General features: G+C 43.1%; 4 protein-coding genes across 5 annotated transcripts; 2 read left to right on the top strand and 2 right to left on the bottom strand.

Annotated features, from left to right (window-relative positions):
- Positions 1-1,619: 1,619 nt before the first annotated feature.
- On the top strand, positions 1,620-4,315 carry LOC134198461 (zinc finger MYM-type protein 1-like). Of its 2 annotated transcripts, none has more exons than XM_062667871.1 (2): positions 1,620-1,747; positions 1,815-4,315. In XM_062667871.1, the coding sequence occupies exon 2, from the start codon at positions 1,831-1,833 to the stop codon at positions 4,186-4,188; it is 2,358 nt and encodes a 785-aa protein (XP_062523855.1). In that variant the 5' UTR covers positions 1,620-1,747; positions 1,815-1,830; the 3' UTR covers positions 4,189-4,315. The 2 variants fall into 2 exon arrangements, with proteins under 2 accessions (XP_062523855.1, XP_062523854.1); XM_062667870.1 differs by having other exon boundaries at positions 1,622-1,693.
- A 3,323-nt stretch (positions 4,316-7,638) lies between these two features.
- Positions 7,639-9,116, bottom strand: LOC134176281 (uncharacterized). The gene has a single exon (XM_062642957.1). It carries the CDS (start codon positions 9,097-9,099, stop codon positions 7,639-7,641), a length of 1,461 nt encoding a protein of 486 aa, XP_062498941.1. The 5' UTR covers positions 9,100-9,116.
- Positions 9,117-13,867: 4,751 nt separating this feature from the next.
- LOC134176205 (zinc finger MYM-type protein 1-like) lies at positions 13,868-16,820 on the bottom strand. The gene is made up of 3 exons (XM_062642887.1): positions 16,528-16,820; positions 16,272-16,459; positions 13,868-16,211 (listed from the first exon to the last, which is right to left on the bottom strand). The coding sequence occupies exons 1-3, from the start codon at positions 16,620-16,622 to the stop codon at positions 13,933-13,935; spliced, it is 2,562 nt and encodes an 853-aa protein (XP_062498871.1). The 5' UTR covers positions 16,623-16,820; the 3' UTR covers positions 13,868-13,932.
- A 53-nt stretch (positions 16,821-16,873) lies between these two features.
- Positions 16,874-18,151, top strand: LOC134176280 (MFS-type transporter SLC18B1-like). The gene has a single exon (XM_062642955.1). The coding sequence runs from the start codon at positions 16,874-16,876 to the stop codon at positions 18,149-18,151; it is 1,278 nt and encodes a 425-aa protein (XP_062498939.1).
- The last annotated feature ends 6,250 nt before the right edge of the window (positions 18,152-24,401 follow it).

Here is a 24,401-nt window from a genome sequence, read left to right as displayed (position 1 = left end):
GCCTTTTCGACAGTCCCGCTGAACGTCGTCCCTTCGAAGTCGTTGCTGGCGTTTCGGGGAACAGGTGCATCAAACACGGCAGCTCTTCGACGGTCGTAGACTGGCAAACGACTGTGGGCGCATTTATTCGAGACCCGGATATCAGCAAAAATATCTTCCGTTTCCCGGCGTCGCCCTCAATAAACGACACGCTCGGCGCGTACCGTCCGACGTCGGGAACGGGCAGTCTGAATTCGGTGGAGCTACGACGCGCCGTTCCGGAGATATTCGCGCGCGAGCGGAAGCGAGCGCGATCGGCCGGAAATGGCGTCGGCGTGGGAGAAGTCAGGAAGGCGACCACCGTTTCACTTTCGACATTAATGAATTTGGCGTGCGCGAGCCAAATTCGGCCGAGATCGGACTCGCCGTCTTTGAGAAACTCTCCAACAGACAGACAGACAGACAGACAGACAGACAGACAGACAGACAGACAGACAGACACCTCTCCTTTATATATATGGATATATATATATAATTTTTTAAAACTATATTAAAAGAATCCATGTCATAGCTAAACAAGCTAACTTATCTACTATCAATTTAGCATTGTACTGCCAAAGCTTACATGACAACTGTTCGTGTAAATTACATAAAGTTCTACTAGAAGTCAATCCGTTGAACAGAGATGTTTTCTTCGCAATGGATTTCAGAACCTCCAGGCTGTGCATTGACCACACTCCATAAGTTTCAACTATTAGAGGATAGAAAATCCCCCCTGCAGCTGCAACGTTCTCATCATGTCGAAGATCTTTCCCACATTCTCCAGCTTCAGCAGCCACAGCTGCTTTACTTGCAGCGTTGATAATGTGAGAAGAGCCGAATGAATTCCTGACCGACACATCAAAATAGGCAGGTTTGTCCTGAGAGAAATCAGGGTAATAAACATCACCCAGTCTATCAAAGGACAGAGTCGAGCATCCTTGTTCACGACGTGTACCAGCATTTTCCTTCAAGATATATATGATGCTTTGAGATGCAGCATTAAAGTCAGCGTTGTTAGTCTGCGAGAACAGGCACGTTTCACTGCTGTCGCATATCCTCATTCTGGGGCTTGGTTGAGGGCTATCCCCAACTCAAGTCTAGTAAGGCTGGCCATGTCTCTGCGTGAATTTGTGACTTCTCTGCTTTTGCGTTTGGGAATTCCGGTTTTTCCAGCACCCCACACTCAGTCCATTGTGTGCGCGGTCATGAATTGGACATTTTTGGTGACCATGCTCTTGACTGTGGCCCTCTTCGGATTAAGCGACATGATGCCTTATGTGACGTCATCTTCCACTGGTTGCTCTTAGACAACTCCAATGTACGTCGAGAACAACGCTGTTCCTCTCATTCTATGACAAGACTAGGTGACGTTTTCCATCTCGACTTTCCCTAGACAAGGCTCAGGGGCGTACCGTGGCATGGGCTAAATGGGCTATAGCCCCCCCAGTTTTTGTGGGCGTTTCCCATTTTGTCAGGTGAAAACTAGCGTTACGTAGCTTTTTGTAAACGTGCGCGTCTGTTTACAGTCTGGATGTTCGAGGCCAAGCATGCGTGTCTCACACTAGGCTGCAGACATCGGTTTCCGTGATCAACACTACTTCACTGACACCATGTCGTCTCATCAGCAAAACCAGAAGTACAAAAAACAGACGAAACTGTCTCACTGTTTTCGGTAAGATCTATGGTCCACGCTGATATGTGTCAAACAGAGTTTACGCAGTAGTGGGTGTGTTACAATTCTTTACTAGAGTATAGTTCTAGTAGCGAGTATAAAATGTCAATTTCTGTGTTAGGTTAGTCCAGCCGGCTATGCGCAGTTTGCCAGAATCTGAACAGCAAGAGGAGGGACTTGAGGAAGCAAATGACTCTACTACCAAACTGATGCCAGACACTGCCATTGCAGCGTCAGCAGACAGCCATGACAGTGAAGAGATAGCGCCATCGAGTCTGTGCAATATGAAAGATCCCTGTCTAGGAGCAAAGACAGCTGACGTTCTTCGAGGTCCTTTTCAGCCAACAGCTGATTCTGTGATTGGTGGAACATTTCCTAAAAGACAGTTTGGTAAACAACAAAGGTGCTTTCAGTCATCTTGGTATGACAAATTTGTATGGCTAGAATACAGTCCACAGTTGGACGCAGTCTTTTGCTTTTCCTGCCGTTTTGCAGAATGCAGTGCCAGTGGTACAATAGGTCGTCCTGATCCATCCTTTACACGGAAAGGCTTCAGAAACTGGAAGACTGCTCTTGATGACTTTAGAAAACATGAATTGAGCTCAGTTCATTCCTTGGCTTCTGGGATGTGGCATCAGGCTAGGCATGTTGCGGCTACAGGTAGTTCTGTGGCACAAAGCCTTAGTGACGACTATGCCAGAAGGGTAGAGCTCAATAGACGAAATCTCAGCAAAATCATACACACAATTCTCTTCCTTGGTCGCCAGAACATACCTTTTCGTGGACGTCATGAAAGTGAGGGTTCCTTAAACAAAGGGAACTTCTTAGAGCTACTGAATTTGAGAGCATTAGATAATCCAGACCTTGCTTTACATTTGAAAGGAACATTTACCTATACGTCGCCAAAAATACAAAATGAAATCATTGCATTGTGTGGAAGAAGAATTCAGCGTGGAATAGTTGAGGAGGTCAGGAAATCCGGATGCTATGGTTTAATATGTGACGAAACGACTGACATTTCTCGTCAAGAGCAACTCTCAATTTGTCTTCGATATGTTGACGAAACAGTAACAGTGCACGAACGTTTTCTAGGATTTTGGCCTGTTAAGGAAACTGATGGTGAGTCATTGCATAACTTTCTCAAGGACGTACTGAAAGAGCTCGGTATTCCAGTATGCATGATGAGAGCACAATGTTATGACGGCGCTGCAAATATGAGAGGACGATATAAAGGAGTTAGCACTAGGTTTCTACAGGACGAGAGCCGAGCCATATACATCCACTGCCATGCTCACGTATTAAACCTAACCCTTGCCAAAGCTTCTACTTCTGTTCAGGATGTTCGGAACATTCTCGGAGTAGTGGATTCCTTATATAAATTACTGGAAGGGTCAGCAAAAAGGCACATGCGATTCAAGAACATCCAAGAATCCGTGGATTCAGAAAACCCGGCTACCACTCTGAAAAGAATTTGCGAGACTCGTTGGTCTTCTCGTTACCAAGCAGTTAAAGCCATTAAGGTGGCTTTTAAATCCATAGTTCAAACCCTTCAAACTATTGCAAGTGATGATGCAGAATTAGGAGCAGACGCTGTGTCTCTTCAGAAGTCGGTTGAAACGTTTCAATTCTACTTCTATATTTCTGTTCTAGAGGCAACTTTGGGGAAAACGGCTGTTTTATCTGAATTTCTCCAAGCAAAGCATGTAGAACTATTTGGAGTAAAGGCCAAAGTTTTGGGCACAATTGAGGCGTTGAATTGTGTTAGAGGGGACTTCGAGATGATTTGGAAGCAAACTGAAAAGCTTGCAGAGGAGCTAGATCTAGAAATGCCTCGTTTGGCTCGAAAACGGAAAGCATCTGAGCGCTTAGAGTGGGGAAGAAGTGAACCATATTATCCAGCAACGCCAAAAGACCAGTTCAGAATGACTGTTAACGAACTTGTTGACACGATGATAATGGAGTTGAGAGAAAGATTTAACGAAAACAATTATGACGTTCTCACTGCTGTAGAGACTCTTTTAGCAGATGCCTTGACAGAGACCAAACCAAACTTGAGTCTTCTTCAGACAGCTTGTCAGTTTTATAGAAGTGATTTTGACTATTCCCGTCTACACCACCAGCTTACTGTCTTCTATGGTGAAATAAAGGCGATAGCATCTTCTCATGGAAAAAGACAAATAGAGTCCGATTTACCGGCAATACAGCATATTAGGCAGCTGTTTGCTGGAAAGGGTCTTAGAGACAGCTATCCAGAAGTTTTAAGGCTTTTGCAAATATATCTGGTAGTTCCAGTCTCATCAGCAGAATCTGAGCGTTCCTTTTCTACTCTCCGTCGTCTAAAGACTTGGCTTAGGAGTTCTATGGAAGAAGAAAGACTTGCAGCTCTGGCCTTACTAACAGTTGAGAGAGAAGAGGTATTGAAGTTAGAGGAAGCTATTGATGAACTCATAGAAGAGTTCTGTGCAAGAGGAAACCGCAGGATGATTTTTCAGTAAATAGGTGCTTGTTTAGTCTGCTCCATACTGTATATATGTATACGAGTAAACGTAATACTTTGTGGTCTGCATTGTTGCTACTAATACAATTTTTGTCAAAGGGGCGTGTCAGTGTTCGGGTATTTCAGCCCCCCCCAATTCCAATGGCCACGGTACGCCCCTGCAAGGCTGCTTATTCCGACATTTCCGTGAGGAATTCGTTAACTCCCTCTCACTTTATTAATTCTGCCATAAAAGCTGGTGCTGCTGCTGAGGCTGGGGAAGTGGACAAAGATGAACGCCATCTTGCTAACGTTTCAAGTTATGGCTGTTTGTTCTACCCTCTTGTGGTGGAATCATACGGAGTATGGGCTGCACATAGTCTAGAGGTATTGAGATCAATTGTAAAGAAGTCTCTTCTATCATCTGGCCTGTCTCTGGGCCAAGCTTCCAGGCAATTTCATGAACAGTTATCTGTTCGTTTATGGCAGTATAAGTCAAGACTGATTAGTGACTATCTACCTAATTATTATGACTTAGACTCTTTGTGCTGCCCTCCCTAGGGCGGATATGTGTTATTTGTGTTATCTGTATTATATACAAATATATGGGTGTCACTATAATATATATATATATATATATATATATATATATATATATATATATATATATATATATATATATATATATATGATCAGGCTCAGACGCTTTCTGTGACGGAAAAAAATGTTCAAAAATAGGATACAACGTGCGTCCAGGCGGTTTACAGACGTTATCTCGTATATTGTGTTGACGTTGTGCGATTCTAGTCCTACAGGTACCGTTACAAAGCCAAGACATTGGAGCGCACATCAGACATGTTTCCCTGTCTCTTCGTGCAGGCTATCAGAGAAAATAGCAATTGTAACTCAAATTACCGGGGAGTGTCCACAACTAGGTACACCTAAAAGTAGCTTCCCTATTAGTTCCTCTAGACGTCCATCGGCTTTGGTCAACATGTCTCAGTGAGCATGCGCAGTAATACTTGTCTGTCTGTGACTGTGTCTGACTGTGTCCGTGTCTGTCTGTGTCCGTGTCTGTCATTCTATCTATTTTTCTGTGTCTATTTTTCTGCTTGTCTGTTTGTTTGTCTGTCTGTCTGTCTGTCTGTCTGTCTGTCTGTCTGTCTGTCTGTCTGTTTGTCAATACACATATTTTTCATATTTGAATTAGGATACAATAGCAAATGGCTATCTACGTTTGTCCTATGACAAAAAAGCAAAAGAAAACAACTAACAACTAAATACAATCTATATTTAACTACTAATTCGTTAAAAGGGATCATGTGATCCCTCTTCTAGAAAACATCTACGAGTCTGGGCACTTGGCCTGTCCCGACCAGGCATTACTGATTTCTTCAGAAGTACATTGTCTGTCTGTCTGTCTGTCGGTCTGTCTGTCTGTCTGTCTGTCTGTCTGTCTGTCTGTCTGTCTGTCTGTCTGTCTGTCTGTCTGTCTGTCTGTCTGTCGGTCTGTCTATCTGTCAGCAGTATTGCACTCATTGACAAAGAAACTTTAATTTAAATCGATCTACATGAAGGTGCAGCTCAAACCAACTATATGGTAGCATATCTCACATGGGCCAGTCTGATACAAAACATTGTAGAAACAATTAACAACTACAACAAAAACTAATGAATAAAGTTGTGAATGCCTAGTTCAGTGTCATCCCAGTCAATCACCTTTCTGTCAATCTGTCTGTTTGTACGCCTGTCTGTCTGTCTGTTTGTCTTTCTGCCTGTCTATAATACATACGTTTGATTTCGTTTACTTTTAGAAACTTCAGCAAATTTTTACGTAACATTTCAATACGCTTTATGAACTGAACGTTTAACAGAAATACAATAATTATCTTCTAGAACCGACGTATGTAAAATTTTAACGACGATTTATATATTAGATTTAGACTATGGAAACAAACCCACACACACACACACACACACACACACACACACACACACACACACACACACACACACACACACACACACACACACACACACACACACGGTAAATGTAGAATAAATTCTCGACCGCTTCATATTGTGGTGTCAACACTGTATGACTCATAAAAGAAAAACATTCTTGCAAGTTACATTTCACAAAATACTTATTTCTCAAATGTCAAATAGCCGTTTAAGTGCCACACTGGAGAGAAATCACATATTGCTCCCTATACTACGAAATGCTAAAATTGGTCAACGGTCTTTGCACTGCATTGGTCTTCTAGATTCTATCGTCAACAAGATGCCATTCAATTTGACGATCGCATCGAGCCATGAAAACCTTTTTAGCCTGGACTGTAACAGTGTTTCTACTTCTTTATAGTCACACTATAAAGTGACGGGCGGGCGGGCGGGCAGGCAGGCAGATTATTCTATTAGAAAGAAGCATCTCTACACACTGTAGAATACATGATTTTTCGATAATTAAAAGAAAGTGCTTCATAAACAAGTTCAACTATTTCAGAGTGTGTTCTGAATGTATCACAGGCAGCCACGCAGACAGGCAGGCAGGCAGGCAGGCAGGCAGGCAGGCAGGCAGACAGGCAGGCAGGCAGGCAGGCAGGCAGACAGACAGACAGACAAACAAACAGTCAGACACACCAACAAACATAACAGAGAGAAAACCCAGACGACAGGACAGACAGACGGAAGGACAGACGGAGAGACAGAAAGACAAACGGAAAGATAACGGATAAACAGATATAAACAACTAGATGAACAGTCAGACAGATGGACCGACAGATATACGGCCGGACAATTAAAATTATTACTAAACAGACAAACAATCGAAGAGACAAACGAACAAACAGAAAGACACGCCAACAGACAAGACAGATACGACAGGCAGACAGAATACAGTTGCAAATTATGTCTAGGGCCTAAGGGTCCTTTTTGTTTGTGTAGTTTGTAACTCCACAAGAGCTTGTAATAGTACTGTACTGATTTATGAGAATATATTTCAAACAAACAGACAGGTAGACTGAAGGACGGAGAGACAGAAAGATAAACGGACAAACAGATATAGACAGATAGACCGACAGACAGAGAGACAGACAGACAAACAAACGGAGAGATAGACAGACAAACTGTTAATATAACAATTTGAAGTGAATATACGGGCATGTTTTGTTGTTGCATATATAGTACACTTCAAGTCAAAGGTTGTTGCCTTAGCAAGTCAGGAGCTCTTTGAAACAAATATTTTATTGTCAATGAATAATAGCACTGATTTCTGCTAATCCTGACATGCCTCACCAATGTGTGGTGATTTCAAATTAAACCGAGAAAATACTGTTCATATAGCAGTCCTCCTAACAATTAACAAACAGGCAGTCATGTGGTTGAATTAAATAAATAAATTTTGCGTATCCAATGAGTTATTTGATACGCCACTTATATACAGTTCATAATACCTTCTTAGAACTTCTTAATCTTCATCTTTGTTCTGCTTTAAAAATGACTTTTCTTTCAATTTCCTGAATGAAAGAATTACCATTGCAAGTATCATTATCTGCAAGCCAAGCATAACTCCACACATGATGTTTAGCATCCCAAAAAAGGCTGAGGACCACAAAGGTCCCATTATGATTCCAAAATTTGAGACAATACGTCGAATTGCCTGAGTTACTCCTTGCATTTTCATTGAGGTAAGCTTAGAGATCAGTGATGTGGAAGTAGTCAAAGCACATGGAAAGCCGAGGGTTAAGAAAGCAGAAGCAAACATAACAATGATAGTATTTCTAGTAATATCATGTAATGGTGTCATTTGTGGAGTGAATATAGTGAGCAAACACACACCAGAAGTCCCAAACACGAGACCAATAGCCATGATCCAACGATCAGACACTCGTTTGCTAACTCTCTGGATAGTTACATATGCAGACATTGCCAAACCAGCCGATCCACAGTAGAAATAGCTGTTATCAACAGCACTCCATCCGAAATACTTCGTAGACAATGGAACAATGACACTTTCAAGCACCAACTGATTGAAGAAGATGATAAAGATAATGCCCAACAGCACTACAATCTCCTCACGAAGATACTCATCTGTTATACTAGTCAGTCTTCTCCGGATTGAGTGTTGCTGACTTATTGACTCTCTGTCTGTGCAAGTAGTTATAGTTTGGTACTTTGATGCTTTAGTGCTCAAGAGTGGCATAACGTCAGAATCTGAATCATTGCTACATATATCATTAAATTGGTAGCCAAATCCGGATCCATCCTGGGCACTTTTTGAAATGTTAACATTGTCTGCTGTTGATGCCTCGTCTGACACTGTAACCTCCTGAACCGGAGGAAGATCAAAATACATAACAATAACAACAAGCTGCATTACACACCACAACACTGCTAGAAACAATCCAGGCACTGACAACTGATTAACATTGAACGGCCCAATCTGGAAGTTTATCTCTCTCAGAAATATATTCAAAGCTGGACCAGCAAGAATCCCAAACTGTCGGCAAGCCATCGCTATTGACATCACAGCAGTTCGTTCTTCCTCTGTACTCATCCATGCAAGTTGTGCATAAATTGCTACCCCACCACCCATTCCAATTCCAGTAACGAGTCTACCACCAAGTAGCATATACTTGGACGTCCCAACAAAATACATAAAATTTCCTCCAATTTGAAACATATTTGTTACAAGCACCATCGACTTGGTTTTCTTCATTCGGTCGACCACGTGACCAAACACTGGATTTGCAAATAGACTGGATATGCAAAAAGCGGCTAAAGTGACGCCATAGAAAAATTCGTCTCCATGGAGACTTTTGACGTAGGGATAGAGAGTGGGAAGAATGACAGCAAACTCTGCGCCTCCCAGCAAGAAGTAGATGCTAGTGACTACATACGTCAACCGCTTCCTCGTTCTCAACTCCATAGCATTCAGTACAGAGCTATTAGTTGTTCCGTGAAGTTAACGCACGCTAACTACGGCCAAGTATGTGTACACGTACATACCGCACGTATACGTACTGTACATTAGCCTCGAACTTCCAGACCAGAGTGCGCGGGAACGAGAGAATTCTTTAGAAAGTCACGTGGGCACGTGATGCAATTAACCTCGACATCCTCCATCATATTCCGCGCACGGTATGTCTTGACGAATCCAGTGTTTCTAGTATTGTAAACTAGTAAATGCTCGGTTAGCATTGTGTTTGGCGAGCGATGGTGTTCTGTCTTTACCTATTCGCGTAACAATGGTTGCGTTAGGTAGCAATAGTGTTTGTCAAACAAACGCGGGAACTCAGGAAACAGACTTTCAGTTGCTCTTCTAAAGTATTTTGCGTTCAATTAACCGATTCAAGCGTTCAATTATCCGTTGCTTACGGCTGTTGTGCAACTAAATAACTTACATAGTCTGCGGTTGGGCAGCTGCTCAAATATCATCATTCATCAGCTGTATAGACTCAATAATTTGTAATTAATCTTGACTGTAGCGTGAATTTTTAGCGTGTGTTGTAGGATAATTTCCTTTGCACTAATCTTGGTGTCCCACGTTTCCGCGGAGGTCTAACTAAGCTGCTGTGAGCGAACTAAATCTACATATCTAGGAAGCCTACAACAACGCCTTGCTCCGTCAATCGTGCTGTAATCCGCATACTTTGTAGATTGCGCGTGATACCATGCAACAGTCCATCATGCGTTGCAGCGGGTATTTAGCTAATCAAGAGCTCGAATTTCACTACTTTGCCTTCCCACCTTTCTTGAATTAATCATTTAGTGGTCAGCTGAAACGTGTGTGAGCATCAAAAGACGTCATGAAATAAATGTGCGACTAAAATAATTATTTCTATATTTGGTACTTCTAATTAGGACAGAACATCGGATAATTGAATGCCCAAATCGGATAACTGAACGCTCAATTCGGATAATTGCTTGCCTGAATCGGGTAACTAAACGCCGAGTTCGAATATTTGAACGCAAAATACTATAGTTGTCTTCAATACTTCGTTCACGCTTCAATCGTCTCACTCGTTTATTAGCTGAGATAGTTACGTAACAATGATCGCATAGTCACGTGACAATGGTTGCGTAGCAATAATTTCTATCAAAGTAACGCGCGGAAACTCAAAAAACAGGCTTTTCTCTTCTTTTAGCTTTTCTTTTTCATTTCGTTTGTCACAAATCAGTCTCCTTTTCTCTTTAGTCGCGTAAGGGAGCAAAATCGAGAGTCGTTTGACTCTCCTCGCCAAGAAATTACAATTGAGTCGACCCCTCAAAAGAGGTCCCATGCTTCAATTTTTAGCGCATATGTTACGGAGCCAAAATTGCATTCATCTGGCATCGTCGTTTTGTTGATTTGTCTTTCTGTTTTGCCGTAAATCCATGTGCTGACCTACGTATATATATAAATATATAAATATATAAATAAAATATATCTCGAGCTCAATTGACATGACAAGAGAGAGGCTCGCTTCGCTCGCCAATAAATAAAATATATCTCGAGCTCAATTGACATGACAAGAGTGAGGCTCGCTTCGCTCGCCAATAAATATAATATATCTCGAGCTCAATTGACATGACAAGAGAGAGGCTCGCTTCGCACGCCAATAAAATATATCTCGAGCTCAATTGACATGACAAGAGAGAGGCTCGCTTCGCTCGCTAATTAGACTTTCTCAGACAGTCCAAGTAGATGTATCTACAGTGACAGCTGCACTTTGTAATAAATTAAAACAAGTCATAATGGTGAGGTAATGGCTCTGATTGTGCCATCCACATGTCTGAGATTGCAGGAGATGTGTGACCTGTTGAGACACATGACTGCTTCTTGCTGCCAGTTCAATCAGTAAATTTGAAAGTTAATAATCAAAATCATTTTCAAAAAGCTTCTAAACAATAAAATGACTTTGTTTATTTTAGAAGACATACTCAAAAATTAAATAGAGGCTATAAGTTTCAGTTTACTTGCATATTCTGAGTCTATTCTCATCTGCTCTTGTGACGTCACAACATGAACGGTCTAGACCAGCAATTGAGACTAAAATTCGTTGGTCACTGTTCTGTATTGCTGAAACTTGTTCTGCAGTGCTCATGTCCTGTCCAGTCCTTTCTGTCACAGTCCAGTTAGCAAAGATTGCTGACGGAGTGACTTTAGGTTTGCAACAATGTACACAAATATGGCGACTGTTGTAGAGAAATCAGCTGTTTCGATTGAGCGATAAGCAATTTCTAGCGGGGAAATGGTCAGCTGTCTTCTCAAATCACCTGTGCTTTCTCTCAAGTCGCATTCAGCTGATTTTTTCAGTATCTCACGGTTGTGTTCTATTGCGTAAATGCCAAGCGCTCGCCAACTCAGCCCACGTTCGAGAGGCAAGATCGAAGGTCTCCACCAGACGGGCTTGTCTCATCGTGAAATTGCCAGATTGGTAGAAAAGTCTCGTGGAGCAGTACAGAAGTGCGTGAGACGATGGGAAGAAGGCAGTAGTGATTACATCAAGCGATCTGGAAGGAAAAGATGAACGTCGGCTAGGGAGGATCGTTTACTCGAACGACTTGCACTTACTGACAGAAAGGTGACGACGAGACGGTTGCAAGGTAGACTTTCAGCGGCATGTGGGAAGTCATTGTCCCGAAGAACCATCACTCGCCGTCTCAGGGAAAAAGGAATTTGTGCTCGCCGTCCACGCAAGAAGCCGCAGTTGAATCGTTAACATCAGCGATGTCGACGTGCGTGGGCGGTCACCCATCGTGGCTGGACGTTGGAGGACTGGAAACGTGTTGTCTTTTCCGATGAGGTGAAAATCAGCATCGAAAGTGATGGCTGCCTGTACGTGTGGCGGAGAAAAGGGGAAGAATTTAGCGCAGAATGTTGTCAGCCAGTAGTGCAGCATCCAACGAGCATTATGCTACGGGGTTGCATCAGCTTTGAAGGTGTAGGCTCTCTTCATCGCATACAAGGCCGTCTGAATTCAGAAGACTACCAACATATCCTGGGTGATGTCATGCTGCCAGATGCTCGTCGTTTAGTCGGTAAAGATTTTATCTTCCAGCAAGACAACGCGACAATTCACACCTCGCGCTCAACCAGGCAATGGCTGCGGGACAACGAGGTTACTGTCTTGGACTGGCCTGCTAAGTCGCCAGATGCAAACCCCATTGAAAATCTATGGCATGTTCTGAAGGTTCTGGCAAATGAAAAACATCCTGAAACCGAACAAGAGTTGTGGGAAGCAATGCAGATGGCTTGGCGCGAAATACCCCAGGGATTAATTAACAACCTGATGGAGAGTGTCCCAAGACGAATTGAGTCTATAGGACAAGCGAGAGGAGGAGCAACCAAGTATTGATAATTTAACGGAGTGTTTGTGGGTTATTTGGAGTGTGTGTGTGACCCATTGAACTAAACCGGCTTTTTTAAAAGCCACAAATTTCTTCAAGAGAGCGAAATCCTGACATGGTCATGCAAGGGGGCGGTGGTTAGTCTGGTCATCCCTTAATCGTTTTGTTGCTACGAGTTGTCAAAGCGTCCAATCAAAACAATATCAATACTCAATTAGCATGATTTGATGTAGAATCAGATGCAGCTTTAGGCGGGTCAGCAGGTATATTCATAAATCTGCAATGTTCTGTTGATTTTCCTGCCTCAGCTGATATGAGGGATGGCTCCATAATTATGCTCATGTCTGTATATAAATATATAAAATATATAAATATATAAATATATAAATATATAAATATATAAATATAAAAATATATAAATATATAAATATATAAATATATAAATATAATATATCTCGAGCTCAATTGACATGACAAGAGAGAGGCTCGCTTCGCTCGCCAACTACTCAACTACAGATATCAGAAGCATACTTTGAATTTTTCTGTGCCAGTGACATTTGCAAATCTGTTTACGGTCTGGCGGTTTTTGCGTACTCGTGATGACATCCACGGTACATACAACGCCCCCCCCCCCCCTCCTGAACATCTTCCAAAACCACTGAATACTACATATAGTCTCGAGTCTAGTTAGTAGTCTCAGAGTCTGTCTACACTACATAGTTGCATGTAAATAGTGTCACCCTAGCTATCGCTAACATGCACAACTACATTGTCTGTAGATATAAAACTACAAGCATACGCTGCAGCAAATATAGGACCTTGCTCACTGATGTCGCCTAGAATTCACAGATCTAGCTGACATTGGACTGCTATAGCCAATCACTGCTAAGGTCAGGTATCTGCACTTCGAGAAATATACGGCTTGCACTTTCGCAATGAGGCTGCGCGATTGGCTAAAATCACCAATTACAGAAATAAGTATGGTCGTTTTTACACTATGGTTGCTTGTAGCTATCTGTATAGTAAATCAAGAAATTTCAAAGTCGATTAACGTTCGTCTATTTTCGCCACTTCTTCGACCTACTAACAGAGCGATCTGCATGATCACGTGTCCCAAACCTGAAGCGCCACCTTGCTGTCATGGGATATTACGTGCGTTTAGTAATAAATTTCACGCCTCCGAACAGCCATCCAATCCTGAATGAAGTTAGAAGACATCATGTTGAGCTAATTGTTATCAAATTACTGCGATAATATGGATGAAGATCTTCCTCTTCTCTCAAGCTCTCCGTCGACTCAGTGGCGTAGCCATGCCCTTAGGGACTGACCGGGCATTGCCCATATCCATCAATTTCACAAACCAATCGAACAAAACCTAATCATGTACTCATAATTAGCTCAGTTAGAATACAAGCTGTTCTATAGAGCACTAAAATTTTGTGCTTTTGCTAACTAGACTTAATCTTCGGCATCTTCCAAATTCTAAACTTGCAAATTTCGTAACTACCCTCTCTAAATCTAACGTTTCAACTACATCTTTCTCTATGGTCAAAATCGCTAGACTGTTCATTCGGCTTTGCAGCATCGATTGTCTCGTGTAAGTCTTCAGCCTCTTCAAACTAGAGAAAGTTCTCTCACATGAGGCAGATGTCACCCCAACAGTCAACGCTATCTGCAAGGCAGATATAAGATGCGGAAAAGCTGCTTTGACCGGCGTAAGAACTCTAATGACGTCGGCGATAGACTTCATTTCACACATAGATGCATTAAGAAATTTTCTTGCCTGATGAGTTTCATAACCAATTTCCTCACGGTTTATGTCGTAATGTACCACTAAGGCATTAATGGCGTCTGCTTGAAGGAAGTTTCGGGACTGTGGACTACAAGCCTGAATTGACTTCATAAGGGATCGTCCATCGTTGCTGAATCTTGATTCCAGTTCCTGCAGCATTTGGTCTATCACCGGTAAGAAAAGCTTTCGTCGTAAATGAATTTTCGTTCTTGCCACGTCATCCAGGGGATCTTGATCGTTGGTGAAATAATCAGTTAATCGCTGCCCAGTAGTCTCTGTTAAAACGCAATCAGTAATTTCCTTTTGTTTCCGAGTGCGACGACCGGTAACAAGTCCAGGATCACCACGACTGCGTGATCCATCAGAAACATCCATATTAACGCTGCAGGTTTGTGCCAAGTGAAGAATTTGCTGCCATGTATCGTCCCACCCGGATTCCCTGGTCTCCACCAATTGCTCTATCACAGTCTCTAACAAATCAACGGCTCCAGACAGATCTAAATCTTCAGCTTGCAACTGATCGGACAGATTTTTTGTAATAGTCAGCATCTTTTCGAAAATAACCAAGTTTGAGGTAAACTCTAACGATTTCACTCGTGACAATAGACCTGCAGCTAAAATGGCTCTTTCGCTGTTGCTAGCATTTGTCAAAGAGGATAAGGCATCGACTACTGCTGTAAAGGATTTAAGCATTGCTCGTATAGAGTCTATTCGACAGGTCCATCGTGTGTCTGAAAGTCTCTTCAGCGTGACGCTCTCACAACGTTGCGGATAGTGACGTTTTTGAGCTTCTAAGAAAATTGGGTGAACAGCAGAAGATGAAACAAAGACGTACAGCCTCTGAAGGACGTCAAAGAACACACTCGCCGAGGAGACGGACTTTACAGAATCAACGACAACAAGGTTCAGCCTATGTGCGTAGCAATGCGTGTAGACGGCTTTCGGAGCAATGTCTCTGATTCTCTTCTGAACGCCGGTGTGCTTTCCGCTCATGACACTAGCACCATCGTAGGTTTGAGCAATGCAGTTCTGCAAGGTAAGTTTGTTCCTTGTCAACACTTGACAGATCTCCTCTGCTATCCCGTCTGCTGCAAGGTTGCCAAGAGGTGTGAAAGATATAAACCGCTCATGAACAGTCCCGTCTAGAACATAGCGCAGAACAACTGCAAGCTGTTCATTCTTTGCTACATCTTTACTTTCGTCGCAAATAAGACAAAAATAGCCACTCCTTTGTACTTCACTGCATATTTTCTCTCGTACCATATCAGCCATCAACTGGATCAAAGCGTTTTGAATCTCTGGAGACTTATAACTTACGTTACCGGGGAGCGTTTCAATTCGTTTGAACAATTCGTGATCATGCCTTGCAAGAAGCTCAAATACAGCCAAAAAATTGCCTGGATTCGATGACTCCTCCGATTCATCGTGCCCACGAAGTGCAAGATTCTGTTTAGCACACAAGAGGATAACCTCCGCCAGACATTTTAAATAGTGTCTGTTAGAAAGAACAACGCGTTCATCTTCTTCTGCAAAGAGGTCTTCAACTCGTCGACGCTGGCTGTTACAGTCATCCAGTCGCCGCTCATGCCATTCTGCCATAGCATTCCTGTGATGTGCCGAACTGGCATGGATCAGAAATGCTCCTTTATTACCAGTACCATGCTTCCAGTCGCCGAAACCTATACTGGTAAACGCTGTGTCGGCACGGCCGCTTGCACTGCCAAGGCAGTAATGACGACAGGCAAAGCAGTAGGCTCGGTCAAATTTTATCGAGTATTCCAACCATGGATATGTTGTGTACCAGGTGGCAACAAACGATCTTCTACATGAGTGTTTTCCCTTTCCAAAATTTTTAGAAGGAAACTGACAGACCGGTTGGGAAGGGCCGCTCTGAAACCTCGTGGAAATGTCCAACTCTGTAGAGAACACAACATAAATCAATCATGAATGCCTGGAAAGAATATGTACATATGTACTTGATATGATCTCCAAAGATGTTGAACACACAGTACTCCTAGCATTACCAGGCTCGGTATTTGCCATGTCTTCTCCAGAACCAGAATCATCCGGGGCTTCGTAGGCAGACTCAGCGCTTTCAGGTATGGCTTGCTGAATTTTGTTAGGCATATCGTCTGAATCGCCCGTTTTGTCACCGTTTTCAATTCTAATTAACCACAAACATTTTCTACAAGTACACCAAATCATTACACTGGTATCTACGAGAAATGATACCTTTTGGGTCCCCAAAAGTCATTCAGAGTCACAGTATGTCGCTTTCGCTTTCTACGCTTAGCGTTAGACTCTGACGCATCCATCTTCTCCTGCATTGAGCGAATTCAACGAATCAGACGCTGAGAATTGATATTAGTCGGCATCCGGGACAGTTCCGTGGGCGGGACTCCTCTATCACGGTGTTCCCGACTGTTTATAGAAATGCGTTGAACTTGAATTTATGTCACCTAAAATACGCGGGCAAAGCAAAAAGTTGCCCGGGCATATGCCCGGTAAAATAGATGCCTGGCTACGCCACTGGTCGACTACCGATGAAATCCAAACGCTAGCGATCAGGATACCTTCAATGCGATCTAGATGGCTGCGTCAGTACGTGACTGTGGCAGTGATTTTGTTGGGCTGCTTTGTGAACTACATCTGCATCTACTTGCCTGCTCCCTTCTACCCACAGATTGCTGCCGAAAGGAAAGGCTCGAAAGCAGACACGGAAGTTGGTATAATGGTCGGTAGTATTGAGCTGTCCGCTTTCTTCGTGTCACTGTTTATCGGGGAATACATAAATCCGTTGGGTGTCAGGTTCCTGATGACATCCGGGGCTTTCTTGGCCGGCGGATGTACAGTGATTTTTGGTTTTCTGGAGTATGTGAAAGAGTGGTCACCTTTCATTGCACTTAGTATTGTTATCAGATTTGTGATGGGATTTGGAGAAGCTGCATTTAATGCAACATCGATAGCTCTGTTGCTAGGCATGTTTCCTGCTCATACGGGTACTATTTGGGCTCTTTACGAATTTGCTGTCACTCTTGGTTTGGTCTGCGGAGCTCTGTTTGGTGGATTTCTGTATCATGTTGAAGGCTTTAATTTTCCTTTTGTGATCATTGGTGGTGTTTTACTGTTGTTTATGCCACTATTGTGGCTTCTACTGCCAGGCAGTCATTCACTAACTGAAAGTACTGATAGAGATCAAGCTGATGGTCATGATGATCGATCTGTGTCATCATTACAGCTTCTAAAGATACCATCTATAGTGCTAGTTCTCTTGAACATGTCCAGTTGCTATGCAGCTTTTGCACTTTTTCAGACATCCTATGCAGTGTTTCTCGAAAATGAGTTTGGTTGGGGTGCTGCTCACATTGGATTGATATTTCTCATCGCAGGGGCAGTGTATCTTGTCTTTGCTATTGTATTTGGTCTGGTGGTGGATGCCACTAGTCCACGAATTGTTATGATCATTGGGTTACTAGTAGAAACATGTGGAATGATGTTAGTTGGTCCATCTTTTATGTTCTCGTTTCTCTCTCCTAAGCCATGGTGTGTGTATGTTGGATCAACATTATTTGGATTCGGAATGGCTATGGTTGTAATATCTGCTGGTCCCGATGTCATGAGCACTTCCATTTCAAGAGGCTACCAAAAGAACATGGCATTGGATGGAGCCGTATCAGGACTGTTGTTAGCAGCTATATATTTGTCTGGAGCACTCGGTGCTCCCATTGCTGGAGGCCTGACAGCTGCATTCAATTTTCGCATCTCTACCTCTATTTTTGGTTTTGCCAGTTTTCTGCTGATGATTGTCACTACTGTGGTCACTGTAGTCAACACCTTCATGTCTAGACGACAATAAATAAACACTTGAATTCTATTTCACTGATCGGTATAATCTATTCACTTTGTTTTGAGAATGTTATTTAGTTATTGTTGATCACTACAAGTTGAGTTTAGTAGCACTAAAAAATTGAAAAAATGTTTTAATTGATAAGCTTACTTTGTCTCTTTCGTTAAAGATACTGCATGTGCCATGCATGTTCACGTCTCTGTAGATATATGAAGTTGGAAGGGGTTATGATACTACCGTTCTGTTGAGACGAGGGGCCATACAACGCAAGATCCTATAATTGGAACCAGTCATTCTAGGGCAAGCAGCCGCTGGTCAACAAGAAGAGAGACGAGGAGATTGAAAGAGAAAGAACAGAGTATTTATTCATAAGCTCCGTACAGTATTCAGAAGTAACGGTGAGAATTATTTAGTATTCAGTAAACTATGTCCCAACTCTGCCGTAACTCTTTCTTGCAGCAAGACAGGTAGATACGTGTGTCTTGGTGATCGACCGCTGAATATCGAATCGATACAGTGAAAAGATCTGTTCTTGTCCAATAAGCGTTCTAGAAATTCATGTTTTATCGAGAGAGAGCTTTACGTGGATTCAGGGATTCTGCCTCTGGATTCTTTCAAAGATTGAAGGGCATATGTCTACCGATTATAATAATATACTGTTGTGTAGCAACCTCTCTTTTGTAATGTACATAACAGGTCACATAATTACATAATTTCCGAGTTTTCTTTGGAACATGTAATTGAGTCCACAGGCGGGGAACTGGGCACGTGCTCCCCCATCGGAGTAACTTCAAAATTATGTGAATTGATCATTGGTACGTGCTACTAGAAGGCTACCTCTTCAAATCTGCATAAGCCTACACTGTAAAAGCTAGGGTCCTACGACTATATAGAACATCTTGCCCTATTACCTCGCATCTAAAATACTTGCAAGTGCGCATGCTCACAGTACAAAACTTCCACGAACCCTCAAATTCTTAATCTGCCACTGCTAGCAGTCCTTAGGTAGGCTTTGCAAAGGCTCAACTCGCTATTGAGTTGCCAATTGCAGTTGCCAATTGTACTGCATACAGTTGCTCTCACTAATCAGTCAAGATCGGCAGCTGAGACCCCAGCAGATCACAGCCAATGAAGAGCGTGAGAAGAGGACTGGACACAGTAAGTAGCGAGATAGATTGTAAATCGTACTGCAATGCAATTTTCTAGCTTTTGCCAAGTTTCATGCCATTCAAGCACGTTTTGGCTGTATTCACTAGTGCGCTGCTTCCTCCTAATAGCTCCTGTGTTGTTGACATAGAATCATGGATCACCTTCCTACTGGCGGAATCCGCTCTCGTGACAATCTAGCTACCACGTAGGCATCCATGCTTTGCCGGCGATAACAAACGATATCAATCTTTCCCGTCATTGGTCGCGCTCGCTTGGTCGGTCGTTCGTCTACACGTGGAGTCTCTGTGACCAACCGTTTCATGCCTCGGGTACGAAAGAAAGACCAAAGTGCTAAACCCTCGGCTGCTAGCGAACCGCTGCTGCGCACGTGTACTGGCATTTGCACACGAACAGCGTGAGAAGGGGGCTGGACACATTGACTGGCACATAGAAATGTTGATTTCTAACATGCTGAGTAACAGCAACGATAACAATGCATTCCAATAGCCGTGCGTTCGTTCAGTGTCCTGTCACTGTGGTCTCTACAACATGCTCGTCTCGGCCAGCAAGCGTCGAGAGACGCTGACTTTGACGTTGAGACTCGCAGCGTTTGGCTAGTTAGCTACGTTGCTGCAAATTAGCCTATACAGACGCATCCGGTGTGGTGTTATACCACATCACATGACTTGGAACAAAAATTGCATGCTAGGTTAACTGCATGCATTCAAAACGTCATCTACATTCGTTGGATCTAGTCGTGTCTCATTGTATACAGCAGACGTGATGCACAAATAGAATTCACTTTGGTTTTGCATGATCATTACCCTGCCAAACCAGATGGTGACACGTGCTGCGAATAGGACATGACTGCTAGGGCTTGATCCCAAAGCGTCCCCATCACCTGAGTTTGACTTTAGAGCAGACACTGCATCCAGCCGATATTCCAGCTTTTCTTGCTCATTTGAGCGAGAGGATGATAAAGAGTTGTTCTATTACCACCCAAATGACTGCGGTGTGATATCAATTGCTGGTAAACGCTACTGCAAAGTAGCCTCGAAGCCAGACCGCTTTTGCACTTGAGGGAACGAAAGGCAAGTGAGAGGTCGGGGAGAAAAAAAGCGGTCTGGGGACTGCACCGCTCATATCTAGTTTGGAAGAGGAGGGTTCTTGTTCGCTCAATTGCAACCGCGTCAATCAAAACCCACGCCTTCAGGAAGGCAGCCAATCGGTGATGAGAATGCTAACAGCAACGCAGCAGGACACGCTATTGCGTATGCAGGTGCAAGAGGCTATAAGGCAAGTGATTGCAATTACCGCTTGCTAAGGTCTTAGTGTGTGAGCGTACGAACGTCCTTGTTGTCTGGTAGTTAAGGATGACTTCCGAGCAATGCCTGACGATGAAGCCATTTGCAACTGCCGTATCCATGTAGCGTTTTGACTCTGTTCGGCGAGCAGAATTTGAAGCCACTGCAGATGCTATCTCTTCGCCTCCTTGTCCGTAGACAAGGGAAGTCGCTAATTTTTCATCTTCTCCCGCAGGTATATGCCAGACTAGCATTGCAGCCAATGGCTTCCGGCAATATCCCGCGGATCCTGCGGTGCTAGCGGTGACTCCATTGAAGTCGCTGATGGGAGATCAGGTCACTATTTTAAACGCAAAGGATTTACGGCTGCCTTTGTTGGTGAGTCCGATTCGTCAGACGCTGCTATCAAGGTAGGGGAATTTCCCTATGTCTCTGGAAGCCCCGAAGTGCTTGTCGGTCGCGGCTCACGCGAGTGGCGATGCGCCTTACAAGCAAATGAGTTGAGAGAGCGGTTCGTAGCCGTGGTTGTGGACGAAGCTCACACAGTAGTTCAGTGGTAAGGCAAAATCCTGTCTTTTCTTTGCGTTTTGTAGTCGCCTAGTTGCAATTGGTGATGTGGAATTTCTGCTTGGTCCCAAACAAGCTGTGTTTTTCGCTCCCTGACGTAAACTTACTGCCGCAAATTCTGAACTTGTGAAGATACAGTCTTCCTAGGCGTAAGCAGAGTGCTTGCCGTAGATGACATGATGAATTGCGTTAGTAAACAACAACTGGTTCTCAGATTACTGTTAGTAGATTGTTAGTAGCTAATAACTGTGAGACTTGTTTAGCGTAATAACGAGTTAAGTCGTTACGCCTACTTCCGAACTCGCTTACAATAGCGAAGTCCCCAGACCGCTTTTTTCTTCCCGCCCTCTCACTCGCCTTTCCCGCCCCCTCACGTGCAAAAGCTGTCTGGCTCCAAGGCTACCGCAAAGGTGAAAGATGGTTTTTGAGATGTGATCCGTACATTGGACAGTGGAAAACCTCGCAGCAGTTATCACTGATTCGCCTACCTATATATGCGCTTCCTCGTGTGGCGAGTGGTTTGACGTATGCAAAGACGAGTCTGTTTCTTGCCAAAATTGGCTAGCAGACTTCACACAAATGATAAAACTGGCAAGTTTTACTGCGTCAATGAGACATGTCAGTGTAGTATCAAAATGGCAAGGAACTGTGTGACACCATTTGGGGGATGAATTTCACTATGATGCCGATAGCGATAATTGTATAGTAATGATATTCACTAGCTGGTAACGTCAGTGGAGCTCATGGCATACGCTGCACGTTGACAACGTAATCTGTTCTTCTTGCATGCTTGCGGTCTTATCCTATATTTTTCTCGATCCTGTTCTGCATGAAGTGCTCAAGAGCCGTAAACATTCGAAGACATCCGGAGAGTGGAAACCTTTTTTTGATAAGATGATCACGTGTGTAAAATTGCAAAGTATTTTTCATAGCTCCTGGCTAGAAGTGTTTGCTATGTGCAGGTAGCAATTTATGGCGTTTATATAGATAGTCTTTACATGCATGATATCCTATTTTGTCTTGTATTACAAACCCTATATTTCGTCGAATAAAAGCCGTCTGCTAATAGAAGCATTTTTACTTAATAAATGCTAATATATCGTTTATCTTTCAAATACTGAATTAAAGGGGCGGTTATGTTAAGTGTCCCGGTTGGCAAATTTGCTGTGGGGTTCATGCATAAGTTTGAAATTTAGTAATTTGCAGAAGTCACTAAGCATTTGGGTCCTCTTCTGTTGGAGGATACAATGTTTTACGGTTGGTTATCTCAGTGACGGCGGAGATGGGTTTCGAGGGGCGACAGACCTTCCAATTTTCCTAACCAAACTCTTAGGAGGCCACTGACCTACCTACGATCCACAATAATGGAAAAGAGGCTAGATAACTGTTCACTCTTACATATGTGCAAAAAGAGTTACTGAATGACGTGAACTGGTAGGCGTTGCGACCGATTTTGTTTGTTGTGCCGACGAGCAAATAAGATACTTTGGGGGTTTTAGTACTAGTGCTTGGTAATTGTTTCACCGGAATTATGTATTGTGTTTGGTATCAGATTAATTATATAATGGATATCGTAAACGTTTCAAAATCCGTAAGCTATGTAAAGCCTTCAAGGACAGTAGCTTCTCAAACAAGCGGATGGTCACGTGACTCTGGGAATTTGTTGCCGGCACCCCCAATCTAGGAGCTTCCGACGCCATCGTATCTCGATACTATAGAATTGTATCCTAGAACAGTATAATTATTTTTAAAGTCTTGGCTCTGGACACTTGCATGGCTTTATTTGAATTTATATTATTTATATTGCTTGAATTTATTTATTTATTGATCCAATTGCGTTCGCAGCAATCACTCTGTGTATTATATTGGATTGATTTCGCAGCTAATTTGATCTCGTATTTCCTGTAAATTCAAAATCTAATTTCGCATCCATTTTACAATTTGGTGGGTTTGTCGCTGCGTTTACGCTTCGATATTTTCTCACGAAAGATTTTGAGGCGCCACACATTTTGGATCAGCCAGGCCAACACAAAACCTTGCCAATTAATTATGTGGACATACTTGCAAAACGTAATCTATAGCCGCTAGATTTGGTTTGGGAGTCTGGTTTTATAGCAGACATTGCGAACAAATGGGATTTGCTGTAGTTGTGATAGTTGCCTTATTGGACCTCATCACACAGCGTCTCCATCATCTCAGACCGACAATGAGTAAGCACCGCGTGCAGCAGATATTCCAGTCTTTCTTACTGCCCAGCTAACACCTGGCACCCAATTGACCGAGAGGGCGAGTGATAGCTGTACAATGTCCACTGGCATTACTGCGGTGTAATATCAACTGCTTGTAAACGTTATCTGAAAGCTGAGAGTTATTGTATCGAATGTTAGTCACACTTTGGATAATGGAAAGGCACTAATAATTAATTAAATTCATAATGGTTTGTCTACTTATATGAGCCTCCTATTGTGACAAGACGACTCCTTTGTCCTCAGAATTGAGATGCAGGCTCTAAAATGGATAATGTAACGGACCGTTGTCATTGTGTCAATGGGCCATGTAAGCTCGTATGAACGGTGTAGTCTCGCGTAGCCAGACCCTTTCCGCTGCGTCATACTTCCTCGACCGCGTTTACTAATTGTTGCTGTAGCTATGCATGCAGATTTCACAAACAGCAACGACTCTAGCTGTAGTAGTACCCAAACACAGAAAGACGACTCATCTTGTTTCGATGACGTCATGCAGCTCTAAGCCCTTTAATCACTCTGGACTGCCTGCGGTCGCTTTTTAGACGTCAAAACAGCAAACAGCATCGAGTACATTCTCATCCATTCATTGCGTTCGCATTCAGTCGCCGTTGTGACACGAGCGCACAGCGCTAGACGTAGGACGTCGAGCCTGCCGACGTCAACGTTTCCGCGGCCGCATTAGTTGCTGCTGTAGACATGCAGATTTCACAAACAGCAACGACTCGAGCTGTAGTCTTCGAGTTGTTCTCTACTAGACAAGAGAAGCTAATGAGATAAGATTGTATTGCTTGCATACCAGTCTGGTCTTTAGTGAAGCATTTAAGAAACCAAATCCGGTCTTTAGATAGCCGATTTCTGGCTACGCGGCACACAGCGACATCAAGGCTGATCACCAGACCCCATTTCGCGAGGAAGTATGACGCGGCGGAAAGGGGTCTGGCTACGCGAGACTATATACGGGTACTGTATAAGTTAACCCCTGCATGTCCCGTA

This window comes from Corticium candelabrum, chromosome 2 (assembly GCF_963422355.1).
Source record: "Corticium candelabrum chromosome 2, ooCorCand1.1, whole genome shotgun sequence".
In the NCBI taxonomy this organism is placed as follows: domain Eukaryota; kingdom Metazoa; phylum Porifera; class Homoscleromorpha; order Homosclerophorida; family Plakinidae; genus Corticium; species Corticium candelabrum.
Note: the sequence above shows the minus strand (reverse complement) of the source record. Positions and strands in the feature narration are given on the sequence as shown.

Excerpts from the sequence above, each read along its gene's own strand:
- LOC134198461 (XM_062667870.1), top strand. The coding sequence starts at position 1,632 with ATGTCGTCTCATCAGCAAAACCAGAAGTACAAAAAACAGACGAAACTG. Across the intron at positions 1,694-1,814 it reads AAACTGTCTCACTGTTTTCG|GTTAGTCCAGCCGGCTATGC; the intron begins GTAAGATCTATG and ends TTTCTGTGTTAG.
- LOC134176281 (XM_062642957.1), bottom strand. The coding sequence starts at position 9,099 with ATGGAGTTGAGAACGAGGAAGCGGTTGACGTATGTAGTCACTAGCATC.
- LOC134176205 (XM_062642887.1), bottom strand. The coding sequence starts at position 16,622 with ATGCAGGAGAAGATGGATGCGTCAGAGTCTAACGCTAAGCGTAGAAAG. Across the intron at positions 16,460-16,527 it reads GACTTTTGGGGACCCAAAAG|AATTGAAAACGGTGACAAAA; the intron begins GTATCATTTCTC and ends GTGGTTAATTAG. Across the intron at positions 16,212-16,271 it reads ATCTTTGGAGATCATATCAA|AGTTGGACATTTCCACGAGG; the intron begins GTACATATGTAC and ends TGTTCTCTACAG.
- LOC134176280 (XM_062642955.1), top strand. The coding sequence starts at position 16,874 with ATGCGATCTAGATGGCTGCGTCAGTACGTGACTGTGGCAGTGATTTTG.